The sequence below is a fragment of the Lissotriton vulgaris genome, chromosome 7 (genome assembly GCF_964263255.1).
Source record: "Lissotriton vulgaris chromosome 7, aLisVul1.2, whole genome shotgun sequence".
Taxonomy (NCBI): Eukaryota; Metazoa; Chordata; class Amphibia; order Caudata; family Salamandridae; genus Lissotriton; species Lissotriton vulgaris.
The window spans coordinates 1254574200-1254586649 of NC_141695.1; the positions used below are offsets into that span (position 1 = coordinate 1254574200).

General features: G+C 43.8%; 1 protein-coding gene across 1 annotated transcript in view; it reads left to right on the plus strand.

The window, feature by feature from the left end:
• Positions 1 to 12450, plus strand: part of PRELID1 (PRELI domain containing 1) — a 90350-nt gene that overhangs the window by 47597 nt on the left and 30303 nt on the right. The window contains exons 3-4 of the mRNA XM_086931781.1: positions 6235 to 6460; positions 6643 to 6756. Coding sequence (XP_086787907.1) covers positions 6235 to 6460; positions 6643 to 6756 — 340 coding nt within the window. The remainder of the gene's footprint in view (positions 1 to 6234; positions 6461 to 6642; positions 6757 to 12450) is intronic.

Genomic DNA, 12450 nt, shown 5'->3' on the forward strand with positions numbered 1-12450 from the left:
GAGTATAGGGATGTGGGTAGGAGATGGGGTCGGGAAGTGAGATGTACGTGAAGTTGCAGTGATTAAGGTTGAGATTCATTAAGGACTCCCTACCGTAGGAAATGGGAATGGTGCCGAGGCCAACTGGTTCGCAGGCCGTCGAGGCTGCGTCATGGGCGCAGACGGGCAGGAATCTGGCGCGAGTCCGGCGCGGCCACTGCGCGGAGGCATGTCCGTCCCCTTTTATGCGCAACTAGAGCGCGTCAGAGCGCGAAAACGCACTCAATATGTCTGCCGTGAATTTGTACCTGGGACCAACTCCTCAGAGTCAATACTCGGCTGAGAGTGGCCCGGCCAGTGAGGAAGTGAGGGGAGGTATGATCGATTTAAAAGCTTATTAAATCAAGCACTTTCACAGTTAAGTTTTAAAATCGCAAAAGTCAAAGTCACGAAAATGACAAGAACAAAACCTCCCGGCTTCCGCCTCAAGAGGGACACGGACACACAGCTTAATCACACTGATATGCACACCATTTTCCGTGGCTCTCTGAACACGTGCAACCAGGACACCATATGACCGGAGACTAAAGTACAAATGAGGGTAGGAAAAAAGCAAGATAACAGGCCTTTTGCATCCAGGCATCTAGCATACTGAACACAATCCATGTATCTGTCAAGACTGCCCTTAGCCTCTCCAGTTTAGGAAAGAGCTGAAGACACCTCTTTGAAAAACTCTGAATTGTAATGCAGTCTACTTCTGTTCTCAGAACCAAGCTAATCTTACCCATCACTCGTTGACTGTATACTTGCCTTTGATGCTTTTTAGTACTCTGCAGTATTGGATAGTTTTATGCTTGACAAATGCTACATAGCAGTACAAATACTACATACATAGCCTTGTGACCTGCTTGCTCTGTCCTCGCATGAAGTTGCAAGGAGCCTTTGTGATTACTTTGGTTCTTTGTCAGCCTGATTATGCCTAGAATTGTGGTTTAGGACCGAGATTTCTAAGGAAGCCATTGGTGTGCTTTTACTGCAAGTATAGGATGATTATCTGAAATATTTATTTCTCTCAAAATTATGTGTTTGTGAAAAGAATTCTTCAGTAATTTAGTGCTCTTCTTGACAATAAAGCGGCTTGTTTAAAATGAAATTTCTTTTATATACATACATGTTCAGTAACACTTTGACTCCTGATCATTCTTTTACACATCCAGGTCACATTATTTAACTCAAAACAATTTAAATTCCGGTCTGATAGTACGACTGATTTGTTTCCTTTTTGTCAAAATTGAAGTGGATGTGCCTTCTTTGTCTGTTACCACCAGATTTTCTAAGGCTTTGTGCGTTCTTGCAAAGAAGCTCCAAGAAGGCTTTTTATTTTGATGATGTGATGTACTGTCTCGTTCTGCAGTTGCTTATGTTAGCAGCTTTTCATCTACTACACGACAGCCAATCCTTATTAGTGGTGGCCTTCTCAGGGGTGTGTCATTTTTAAAAATATCTTCTTGTCCAATGGACAGAATGCTTCAGAATTCTATATGTCCTTTAAAAATAGATCCTCTAGTCCATTTTGGTGCCATGCAGTGAGGTGACAAATTATGGCAGCTGTCCAGTTACCATAATACAGAAAAGGATCTGAAACATTCAGATCCAGAGAACCTAGCTAGCTACTAAGACATTGCACCCTTCGGTCTGTCTTACAAAAAACAAAAATAGAATAGGGCAGTGGAAGAATTTTTTTTCTTTTTAGTCCCCTCACTCACCGGAGTTTCCTCACGGTGACATGCTTCATCATAGGGGCTTCCCAACCCGCTGCGGGTTGAGGCGTGCTACAACTATCGATATTGCGTAGGAGCACTTTTTTTGAGGACTATGTGTCGTGTAATGTGAAAAAGGGAAGTGAAGTGGAGTGAAAAAGGTTAAAAATATCCTACTAGTGAGCTAAACTAACTTTATTCAGGCTCCTAGCGGATACATTAAAACTGGGGTGGTTTACTAGGTGAGCCGGTTCTATTATGAAACACAGTACCCTAGTAAAAAGTCAACTAGTTTCGAGCTGTACCCCACAGCTCTTCTTCAGGACTACAACAGGGTCCCGCCCTGTGAGTACCACTCCAAAAACAAACGTGAAAAGTATGCCTATATTAATGTATGAATATACATACTATTTTTCTGCAAATCAATGGCATATCTGTAAAGAGAAAAACACTTCCAATGTTATATGTTCAAAGACCAAATCGATGTTAGAATTACAAAAGGTCTTTTACTTTTTCATATTAAAATAGTGTCAAGTGACATTCATAGAGAAAGTATATTCATAACACCTTCACCCGTATTGTACACACACTCCAAAAACGAGTGATCCCCTCGTGTGAAGGAACACCCTTAGTGATTTGCCAACCGGCAATACATTGATTTAAAAAGCACAAATGTGGCGTTGTCTATAGGTCCAACACAAAACATGACGGACAAAACAAACAAATACACAGAGGAAAATAAAGAAAATAAACATACTTTTTTCGATGCTTAACTGAACCTCATGGTCAATCGCGGGAAAATTATTTGTCCCCGTAAGCACCTAAATAATGGAATGATCAGAAAATGGTATAGGTCTTAAATACCTGGGTATCGGTACCCCACGCACTTCAAAAAACGCGTGGACCTCATAACTGTTCTATTGCATTGACTAAGACCGATCTTACTTGTCACGAGGCTCTGTTGTTGCGGCAAACCTACTCGGCTTCCCTTGAGACCGGCGGACCCTGTCTCGTTCTTGCAGCGTGAATATTAAGCTTCCCTGATCTTGGTCTTGCTTCCGGTTGGGTAGCTAGACCGCGTCTGTTATTCAAAGATGGCCGCCCGTGTTGGAACCGGACGGGGTCCATCTTTGAATACTCGGGGTAGGTAAATAAACAGATACGATTGCGATTGTATTAGAAAAACGATAAAAATAGATACAAATAGGTACAGACAACATGTACAGGGACTTACGATTGTCTCAGTATATTCATTTTTCGATCATTCCATATCGAGACCTCCAGGGCATGATCGTTCACAGGGGGTGTATTGTGATGTTAATGAACACAGATCCTTTACATTATTTATCATTGTTTTGCTAGAAGGCCCCACGGAATGGTATCATTTAATCCATGAGTGTCAGTTTTCAATTTGTAAACCCACCGTTGTTCTTTTTCCAAAAGACGATGTTCCAAGTTATCTTGTTCATATAATCTTTCAAGGATTACCCACTTCATATCATTTGGCGTGTGATTGCATTCAATAAAATGGGATATCATTTTGGTCGTGATCTTCTTCCGTCTAATATTGCTTCTATGTTCGACTATCCTGGTGCTGGCTTTTCTGGTTGTCATGCCAATGTAGTGTAATTTACAATTACAGGTGATCATATACACTACACCAGTTACTCCAGAGCTCTGATAATAGCCTAATTTATTATTTTAGGGCTCGCATTATATCGGGGTTTTAATTTTAGCAAGGCTCTGATTTTTCTCAAATTTCTGCGAATGTACAAACAGCCTGGTGGTAGACAGGACGCAATAGTCCCAGGCTTGGAATGACCGGTCCTTTTGAGCTGTTCTGCAAACAAACCTGTTCATTGGTATTCACCGACTAATCTCATTCCACACATGAAAAGGTTGTAAAGTGATGCCCATTAAACATGTTTTACTACATGAGGCCACAGAGTAAAGGTATTTATAGTTTCACAATAATTTAACAGCTTTTTTGTAGGTGCATTTGTTTCTACTTTCTTTTTTTAAGCAAGCATTTACTAATCTTGTTTTCATAATCCTACGTTTATTTGTATGTAATCGGAGAACATTATGGGAGCCCTATAAATAGCCTAAAAATGTTATGTTTTGCAAACGTGTACATGTTTTTATCCTGAAACAACTGTCCGTAATGCAAGCTGAGATCGCAGTCTTTCAATAGAGTGCTCACCCTAATGGTAAAGGATTTGCAATAATAAATCATATAGACCTGTTTAAACAACGTACATTTATAGATGTTAAACTTGCCTTTGGGGTCGACAATCCTATTTCACAGACACATTGTGGTACTGTAACTGGCAGCCTAAAGGTTTGTGCTTGGGTATATCTGTTCATAGGCCACAATAAACATGAAAACTTGTTGTTGACCCCAAACAATTAATCAATATGTCTTGGGTGTTGGATTATAGGAATTCCATTCCCCAGCCTTCCGTAGATGACCATGTCAAATTGTACAGTAATTTCATATACAGGGCAAACCGGTTTCCCTAGGAACCTGGAAGGAACAAACACTGATCTAAGAATAGTGTTTCTTTTGGCGTTATTTTTTGATCAGGGTCCACATGAATTGAGACCCAGGTAAATGAAATAAATCTATTTGCGACAGATACCACATACTTGTAATTGAATGCTATATTCAAAAGTTAATAAAACGTTACATATGTCATTGAGAATGACAATAAAGTGTGCTGCAAACACCTATCAGCCATTGGGTTTCTTTTACTATGTACCTTTATTCCTCCACCATGATTATCACTTGAGCACTGCATCGTCGCACATGCTTATTATAGTTACTGGCTGCAATTGTGATGCTGCAGATGACCCCATCTCTACAATGGCTGTGAGCTATGAGAGACCAGAAGTAGAGGAAAAGCTATTAGAGGGTTTGGTCTAGTGCACCCTTGGTGTGTGTCTTATGCCTGTAACCTGTATCTACTCACATGTGGCGGAGCAAAGCCAGTGAGGTGAAGCAGTACAGTTGATTATTATTAGTACATTTTTATTGTATTAATCACATGGATTACAATAGTATATTCACTTTCATCATAAATGTTAGAAAAATAGACAAAATGTGATTTGAGTCACAAATATATGACGAGAAATATGGTTACGATTGCAATCAAAAAGATCCTAACGTTTTATAGGCATGGTATAAAAATTTCAATATTTTCATTATACATCAATTATCTTGAACATAAAACAGTACTTGACAGCCGCGGCGGTGGGTACATCTGATTTATACACCCTTAAAAATCAGCCGTAAAAATAGCTTCTTTAAATTCAAAAGTTTTGGGCAAGTGCACAGTAATATGCCTGAGGGTTTCTGTTTTATACCCAGAGTCGACATGCAGTCTTTCTAATTTAGTACAGTTTATAAGATTTTGAGATTCCTTCAATTTAGTGGGTTCTGTAAACTGATTGATTGAAAATGGAATTTTATTGCCCTTGCGTGTGACCATAAAGAAAAGCAGATACCCCTTGCTCTTTAACCATTGTGCTCCATTTGAGCTAGTTGGCCGCTTGCATGCCTTTTCTTGCATCTAAACAGGTTACCCACTTTGATCTGCCACTCCTTGTAACTTCTTTCAGAACTTTGTGTCTGGCCCACAAAACACAGGGAACATTTTGTTTTAATGGTGTGGATCTTCAGGGAGATATTTACCCTATTTTCTCCTCTGTCTTGTATGCCTTTGTTTCTTGTAGGGGTTCTCCTGCAGGTTTATTCTCAGTCTTAGACTGCAGGTAGTATTTGAGGTATCCTACTTTTTAAGAACTGTAATAATAATGAGTTAACATATGGTCTTGCACTTTAACGCAGTTAATGTACTACCCCCACCCGCCTGTTCCAAGTGATTTATCTGTGCTACATTAAGGTACAAAGACTGCAATAGTTTGTAACTCAAAGGAAAGGTGTACTACCCGTAAGTGCAAGATGTAGTTTACGGGCATAAGTTCATGAGTTACAGATTTTCAACATGTTTGTGATGTAGTGAAAAATGTGAAGTTAAAAAATAATGGGTAGGGCTGTTTCTGTTCCTGTAATGTCATAATAGACCTTGTAAATGACCTTATAAATAAAATACTCTGCATTCAAACTCACGAATTGTGATACTAAGAGAATATCTAATGAATTTATAGGGCCATAGCACATTGTTCCTTTTTATGTTTTGTATATCCTCTATTATAGTTATACAAAGGCCAAGTGGTTACCTCTTTCCTAAACACCAACAGTTAATACTTAGCTAGCATGACCCCCCTCCCTCCCCCAACACCACCACCACCACCGATGCAACCTTTGGGTAGAGCCACATCTGACTGCATGGAACAGGAGCATCTAGGTTTTGGGGATGTAGTATCTTTTTATCTTAGTTATTGCTAATTTGTACAGCGATGATGTTGGGGGGGGGGGGGGGGGGAATCTCTTCTTGTTTTGACTTATTATTATTATTTTTTTTAAATAAAGCAAACATGTCCTAACAGAAGACATTATACATCGGGAAGTCACCCCAGACAACAAGCTGCTTTCCCGTCGGTTGCTTACCAAGACCAATCGCCTACCACGCTGGGCAGAAAGATTTGTCCCTGCCAATGTCGCCCGCTCAGTTTATGTACTGGAAGATTCAATTGTGGATCCTCTTAACCGAACACTGACCACGTATACATGGAATATCAACCACGCACGCTTTATGGTGAGTAGCAAAGACATTGGTGCTCTTACATCATAGTGTCTTTGATACAGCATGGGGTGAGCGCACTCTCTTCCTTTCAGACCAGGGCTTCCACTATTTAACCCTTGGAGGATCTCCTACAGAGAGCGCTCTTGTGTCTTGCTTTGCTGTCTTAACACTGATTGCTTTTATTCCCATCACAGATGGTAGAGGAACGCTGTGTTTATCATGTAAATCCAGGGAACAGTGGCTGGACTGAAATTCAGCGGGAAGCTTGGGTGTCGTCTCGTATGATTGGTTTCAGCAGGGCCATTCAGGTACGTAATGTGTTGGGTCTCCCGACTATCAATGTGCATATGCATTCCGTTGTACCCACTTAGTAGACTTATTTTCTCCTGACTCTGGCCCCTCTCTCACTCATTATCCTGTGACCACATTCCATTTCTTCTTCACGGCCTATCCCTCCCCTTCCCATTCTTTCCACTGCGTCCTTCCACCCCTCCCTTTCCACATCACACCCCACCTCCCAACTTCGACCCTCTGCCCTCCCGGCACGACTCACTTCTCCCTCCGATTTTTTTTCCCCCGCCTTTGCCAATATGCCTCCTCTCATTATCCCCTCCCCTGCCCAGGACCTTTTTCTATCTAAATACGGTCCAAACTCTTGGTCCATCCCTTACCCTCCGGAACTTTCCAAAAATGCAAGGTAAAAACTCAAACACAATCTCCTTATTAGTAATCCGGAAACACTTATAGTTGACAACTATTACAGTCTTACCACCCCTATTAAAACTAATTACATTTTCTATTCCAAACGCCCCTCTAAATGGAAAAGCACCTTCTTAAAACACCTCCCAATCACTAAAACGTCCATAATACCCTATGGCCACAAACTTTCCACCACTCCCTCACCAACCTTTAACGGGGAAATCAACATCTTCATTTTTAAAACGGGGAACATCCTCATTCAAGCGGCCGTTCCACATCTCAATACCTTCGAGCTCCATTTCCGGTCCTTGGCCTTCCATATTTCCAACACTGTAAATATCCTCCCAGACACTCAACTTCCTCTCGCCCACACCCACAACCCACCTCCCTCTTGCCTGATCTTTCTATGTCCTCTGACACACTGCATACGTTGTCTCCAGCCCCCTCTTTCCCCACTTCCCCGCTCCCATTGATCGTCACCACACTCCCCCACTCACAATCCCCTTCGCAAGCAATCCGCCCACCAGCACCCCCTCCTATTTCGCTCAGTCCCCCCTCCCCCAACCCCCCCCAGACTCTCATCCTCTCCACAATCTACCCCTCCATACCTCCCACAACCCCTCATCACCCATCCTCTCCCAACTCATCCTCACAACTACCTAACCGCACTTCTCCCCACCTCGATTCCCCTCACCTTCCGCTGCGACCCCCTCCCCACTCCTCCCCTCCCAACTTACACTCACACCCTCCGAATCATACCTCTCCCCACCCAGATCCCCCCTCCCTACATCCTCCTCCCCCTCCCCAATCCTCCTCTCCCAACTCATACTTGCACCTTCACAATCACACTTATCCGCACCCACTTCTCCCGACTCATCCACTCCTCCTCAGATCATCTCCGCTCCCATTATCCCCCCCATCACCCCTACACCACACTGTAACTGCTCCACCCCTTTATCTCAACTCCTTATCCCCAGAGTTCACTTCTCCACCCTACCCCGCCATGCCACTCCTCCTCCCCTACAATTACTGCCCTCCCTGCTCTCCTGCCGGTCTCCGCTCATCTCTTCCTCAAAATAGGCCTCATTCGTGTACCTGCTCACTGCCCCCCCAGAAAAGACCACCAGCTACTGCCAACTCTGAACCCCCTTTCTCCCCCCCCCCCACACCCTTTTTCCTCCCACACTACTCTCTCACATTCCCTTCGCAACATCGAACATTACCTTGCCACTCTTACGAGAGATCTCTCTCAACTCAGGAACGATTTCTACAACCTCAAATCCAACGACCTCACTGCCCAAATAAACGCTACTAGCACGGATCTTTTAAACCCTCCCTCCGCCAAGCCGTGGAAAACAACCCCCCCTGCTATGCCAAACGCGGAGACCACTCCGCTCCTCTTGCATCCTCGCCCCTCTGGAGGTCTCTGACCTTCTTAACTCCTATCCTCCCTGCGCATACACCGTGTATACGCCTCCCCCCTTTGCAAACATCCCCATTATACTAGGGACGAGTCGTACTCTCTAGTCTCACCCAGACCCCCTCCTCATCTTACCACCATCCACACCCTCCCCTCTCCCAAACCGACAACTAAACCCCTCGCCTGCATGCTAGTTAACTGTCGCTCCGCGACCCAACATGCATCAGAAATCTCTGAAACAATCCTTAGTGAATCCATCGACATCGCGTTTCTTATGGAAACCTGGCTAAATACCCACTCTGCAAGCATTCTTGATCTCCTCGTACCCCCGGGTTACTCCATCCTCAGGAAAGATAGACCCATCAAGATTGGCGGGGGGGGTATCTATCTTCTTTAAAGACGAACTACAGCTCTCCCTTATCAATAACACCAAAGTCTCCTCCTTCGAATACCTTGTAGCTGAACTCAAAATACTGGGCTCCAACCCCATCCGCCTTCACAATATATATAATCCCCCCGGAAATCCCCACCCATTCATTGACGAGCTATCTAACCTTCTTACCCAATCCTCAATCTCCACTTCTAAAAACATCTTCCTGGGAGGTCTTAACCTCCACTGGAATGATACCAAAGATCCCTCAATCTCCCTACTCTCTAACCTTCTCGAAATAAATGAACTCAATCAAATCTGTCAAGCACCAACTCATGCCAAAGGAGCCATCCTTGACGCTATCATTACCAGCAAGGATCTAGCCATCCTATCTAACATCATTCCCATAGACTGGTCTGACCATCACCTCATCCTGTTCTCCATAACTACCCATACCTTTCCCCCGCCCCCCAAAACTATTAAACCCATGAGACTGACCAGAAATCTTAGCCACATTCCTCCCGGCGTTCTTGAATCTAGCCTCCATGCCCAACTTCTCGCCATCCCCCCCTCCCTCAACGTGAACAAGCTAACTGAACACTTTAACAAAGCTGTCAGTGACACCCTTGACATACTAACCCCGCTCAAACTCAAAAACCAAAGAAATGTCGCCTCAAAATCTTGGTTTAACACATAGCTAAATAAGGAAAGACGCACACTCAGACAGACAGAGAGATCTTGGCGACAGCACCCCTCCCCTTCCAACCTTGCCCGCCTCAGACTTGCTAGGTTGTCATACAAAAAACACATCTTGAGACAAAAAGCTTTCTTCTTCAGGACTCCACTAGACCGAGCTAAGAACAGGCCTAGAGAACTTTTCAACATCGTACGCAATAAAACTGCTTCTGTTCCCCATGCTCCACCAGCCTCGACGACTAGATGTGAGGAAATAGCTCTATTTTTCTCTGACAAAATTAAAAAGATTGAGCAATCCTTCCTCCCCACTATGATCCCTACTACCACTCCTGACATCTCTTATTACCCCCCCTCCATCATAACTCCCCTTACTCCCGTTACGACCCATCGTAACTCTGATCTCCCTCTCCCTTCCCCGCCCCACACTCTCCTTGACCCCAAGCTACCTAACACGCTCCTTAAAAATAATGCTGCATGGCTTAATTTCCAGCTTGTCACAGAAAGAGAAGTCTTAAAAATCATTACCGGACTCAAGCCTTCCTCCCACACCAAGGACCCACTCCCCTCCAATCTTCTCCAAAACCTCAAACATATCTTCACCCCTCCCTGGACTGCTATTATCAACACCTCCCTTGCCACCGGTTGTGTCCCCGCTTCCCTAGAACTTGGAAAAATTTCTCCCATTATCAAAAATACACTGGCGGACCCTTTTGATCTCAACAATCTCTGTCCCATCTCCAACCTTCCCCTTCTCTCTAAAGCCCTTGAAAAATGCGTCCTTCTCCAACTAGACAGACACATTGAACACTTAGACTTACTTGACCCCTTTCAATCTGGCTTTAGGAGAGGATGCAGTACGGAAACCGCCATGCTTAACATTGTAGACGACATCCACCACTCACTCGACAATAACGAATCTACCCTTCTGATCCTCCTAGATCTCTCCGCAGCGTTTGATACTGTTAATCACTCTGCTCTACTTAATGTTCTTAGAGATAGATTTGGCCTAAATGGTATGACACACAAATGGTTTGTCTCTTACCTTCAACACCGCACTCAACAAATCAAAATCCAGAACTGCCTATCTAAGCTTACCCCCATCTCATTAGGAGTTCCGCAAGGTTCTATCCTCTCTCCCTCTCTCTTTAACCTCTTCATGGAACCCCTAACACTCATTCTCAAACAAGCCAGGATCAACTACCATCTCTATGCCGACGACACCCAACTCTACTATAAGATTAAAACTCATGCTGACATCCTTCACCTCAACAACGCTCTTATCCAGATTCAAGCCTGGTTCCACATGAACCACCTCAAACTCAACCCCAAAAAAACTGAAATAATTCTTTTTTCCCCAAAAAACAATCAGCTCCCCATTCAGAACTGGATCAAAGACCTTAATGCCCTCAATTGCTCCTTATCCCTGTCTGACTCCGTCAAATCACTAGGGATCTCCCTTGAAAACCTCCTCACCCTCAAGGTCCACATCAACAATTCTGCCAAAGGGGCCCTCTTCACTCTCCGCCACCTGAAGAAAATTAAGCCCTTCATCCCTATCGATGTTTTCAAACTAGCAGTCCAATCCCTTGTACTCTCACAAATTGACTACGGCAATGCCATTCTTACTGGAATTCCCAAGAACCACCTAGCACCCCTAAAATCTGTTCTCTACCTTTCTGCGAGGCTTATCACAGACTGCAAATGATTCAACCACATTTCCCCTGCCCTCAAAACCCTTAAATGGCTCCCCATTGAAGGTAGGTCCACTTACAAAACGGCCTGCATTACACACAAAACTCCATCAGAACACACCATCCTACCTCACTAACAAACTTAGTAAAGCCGGCTGCTCCCGATCCTTGAGAAGCACTAACTCCTTCCTTCTTATCCCCCCCCCCCCCCCTTATGAAAAAGAAATCCACTCAGTCTCGATCGTTTTCCGGCAATGCTCCCTGCATTTGGAATGCCCTGCCTACTAAACTTCGATGCAATCCTTCCTATTTTATCTTCAAAAAGGAACTCAAACTACATCTTCTCAATAAATACTGGGGACCCTATCTGCTCCCCTTTACTGGCCAACTCTGTCCGACCGTAGATCCGTCCGCCCCCCTGCGACCTGCCTTGCCCGCCCTTCCTCTCATCACCTCCCCCCTCCCTGTCTACCACCCTCGCATTCCCGCACACCCCCTTCCGTCGTCAACCCTCAGCCCTCATCATCCCTCCCCAACCCCATCCAATGTATTGACCTACCCTCCCTTTCCTCTATCAACCTAACTGACCACTATCTTTCCTTTCCTTTCTCCCCATCTTCCCAGCGCTCTTCTTAATTTTTTTGTGCCTATGTAATTATTATTACCACTTACTCCACCTTTGGTGTTTTTTGTCTTCCCATATTTATCCTCCTAAAGTCCCCCATATGTTGACGTATTTGTTGTGTGTATATATAATACTGCTATGTTTTTGTGTCCCGGTGTTTTTACCTTCTGGCTCACAATGTGTAAAGCGCTCTGATGCCCCCGGGTCCAGCCAGCGCTATATAAAACCTCTAAAATAAATAAATAAAATAAAATATATATCGGTATAGGTAGACTTAGTAGGCATAGACTTTGTGGCATTTCTATATATTTAACTCTTCTGTTACATTGACTGGAACAGGTCATTTCACTTTCATTTGGCTCCATCTTTAGATTGCTTTTTCCATTGTAGAATTTATACAGTGTCTTCGAGAACTTAGCTTAAGTGCTTCCTGGCCCTTTTGAATCCTATTCACAAAAAAGTTATAATTTATTAATAGGTATAGTGCACTTCTGTGCACAG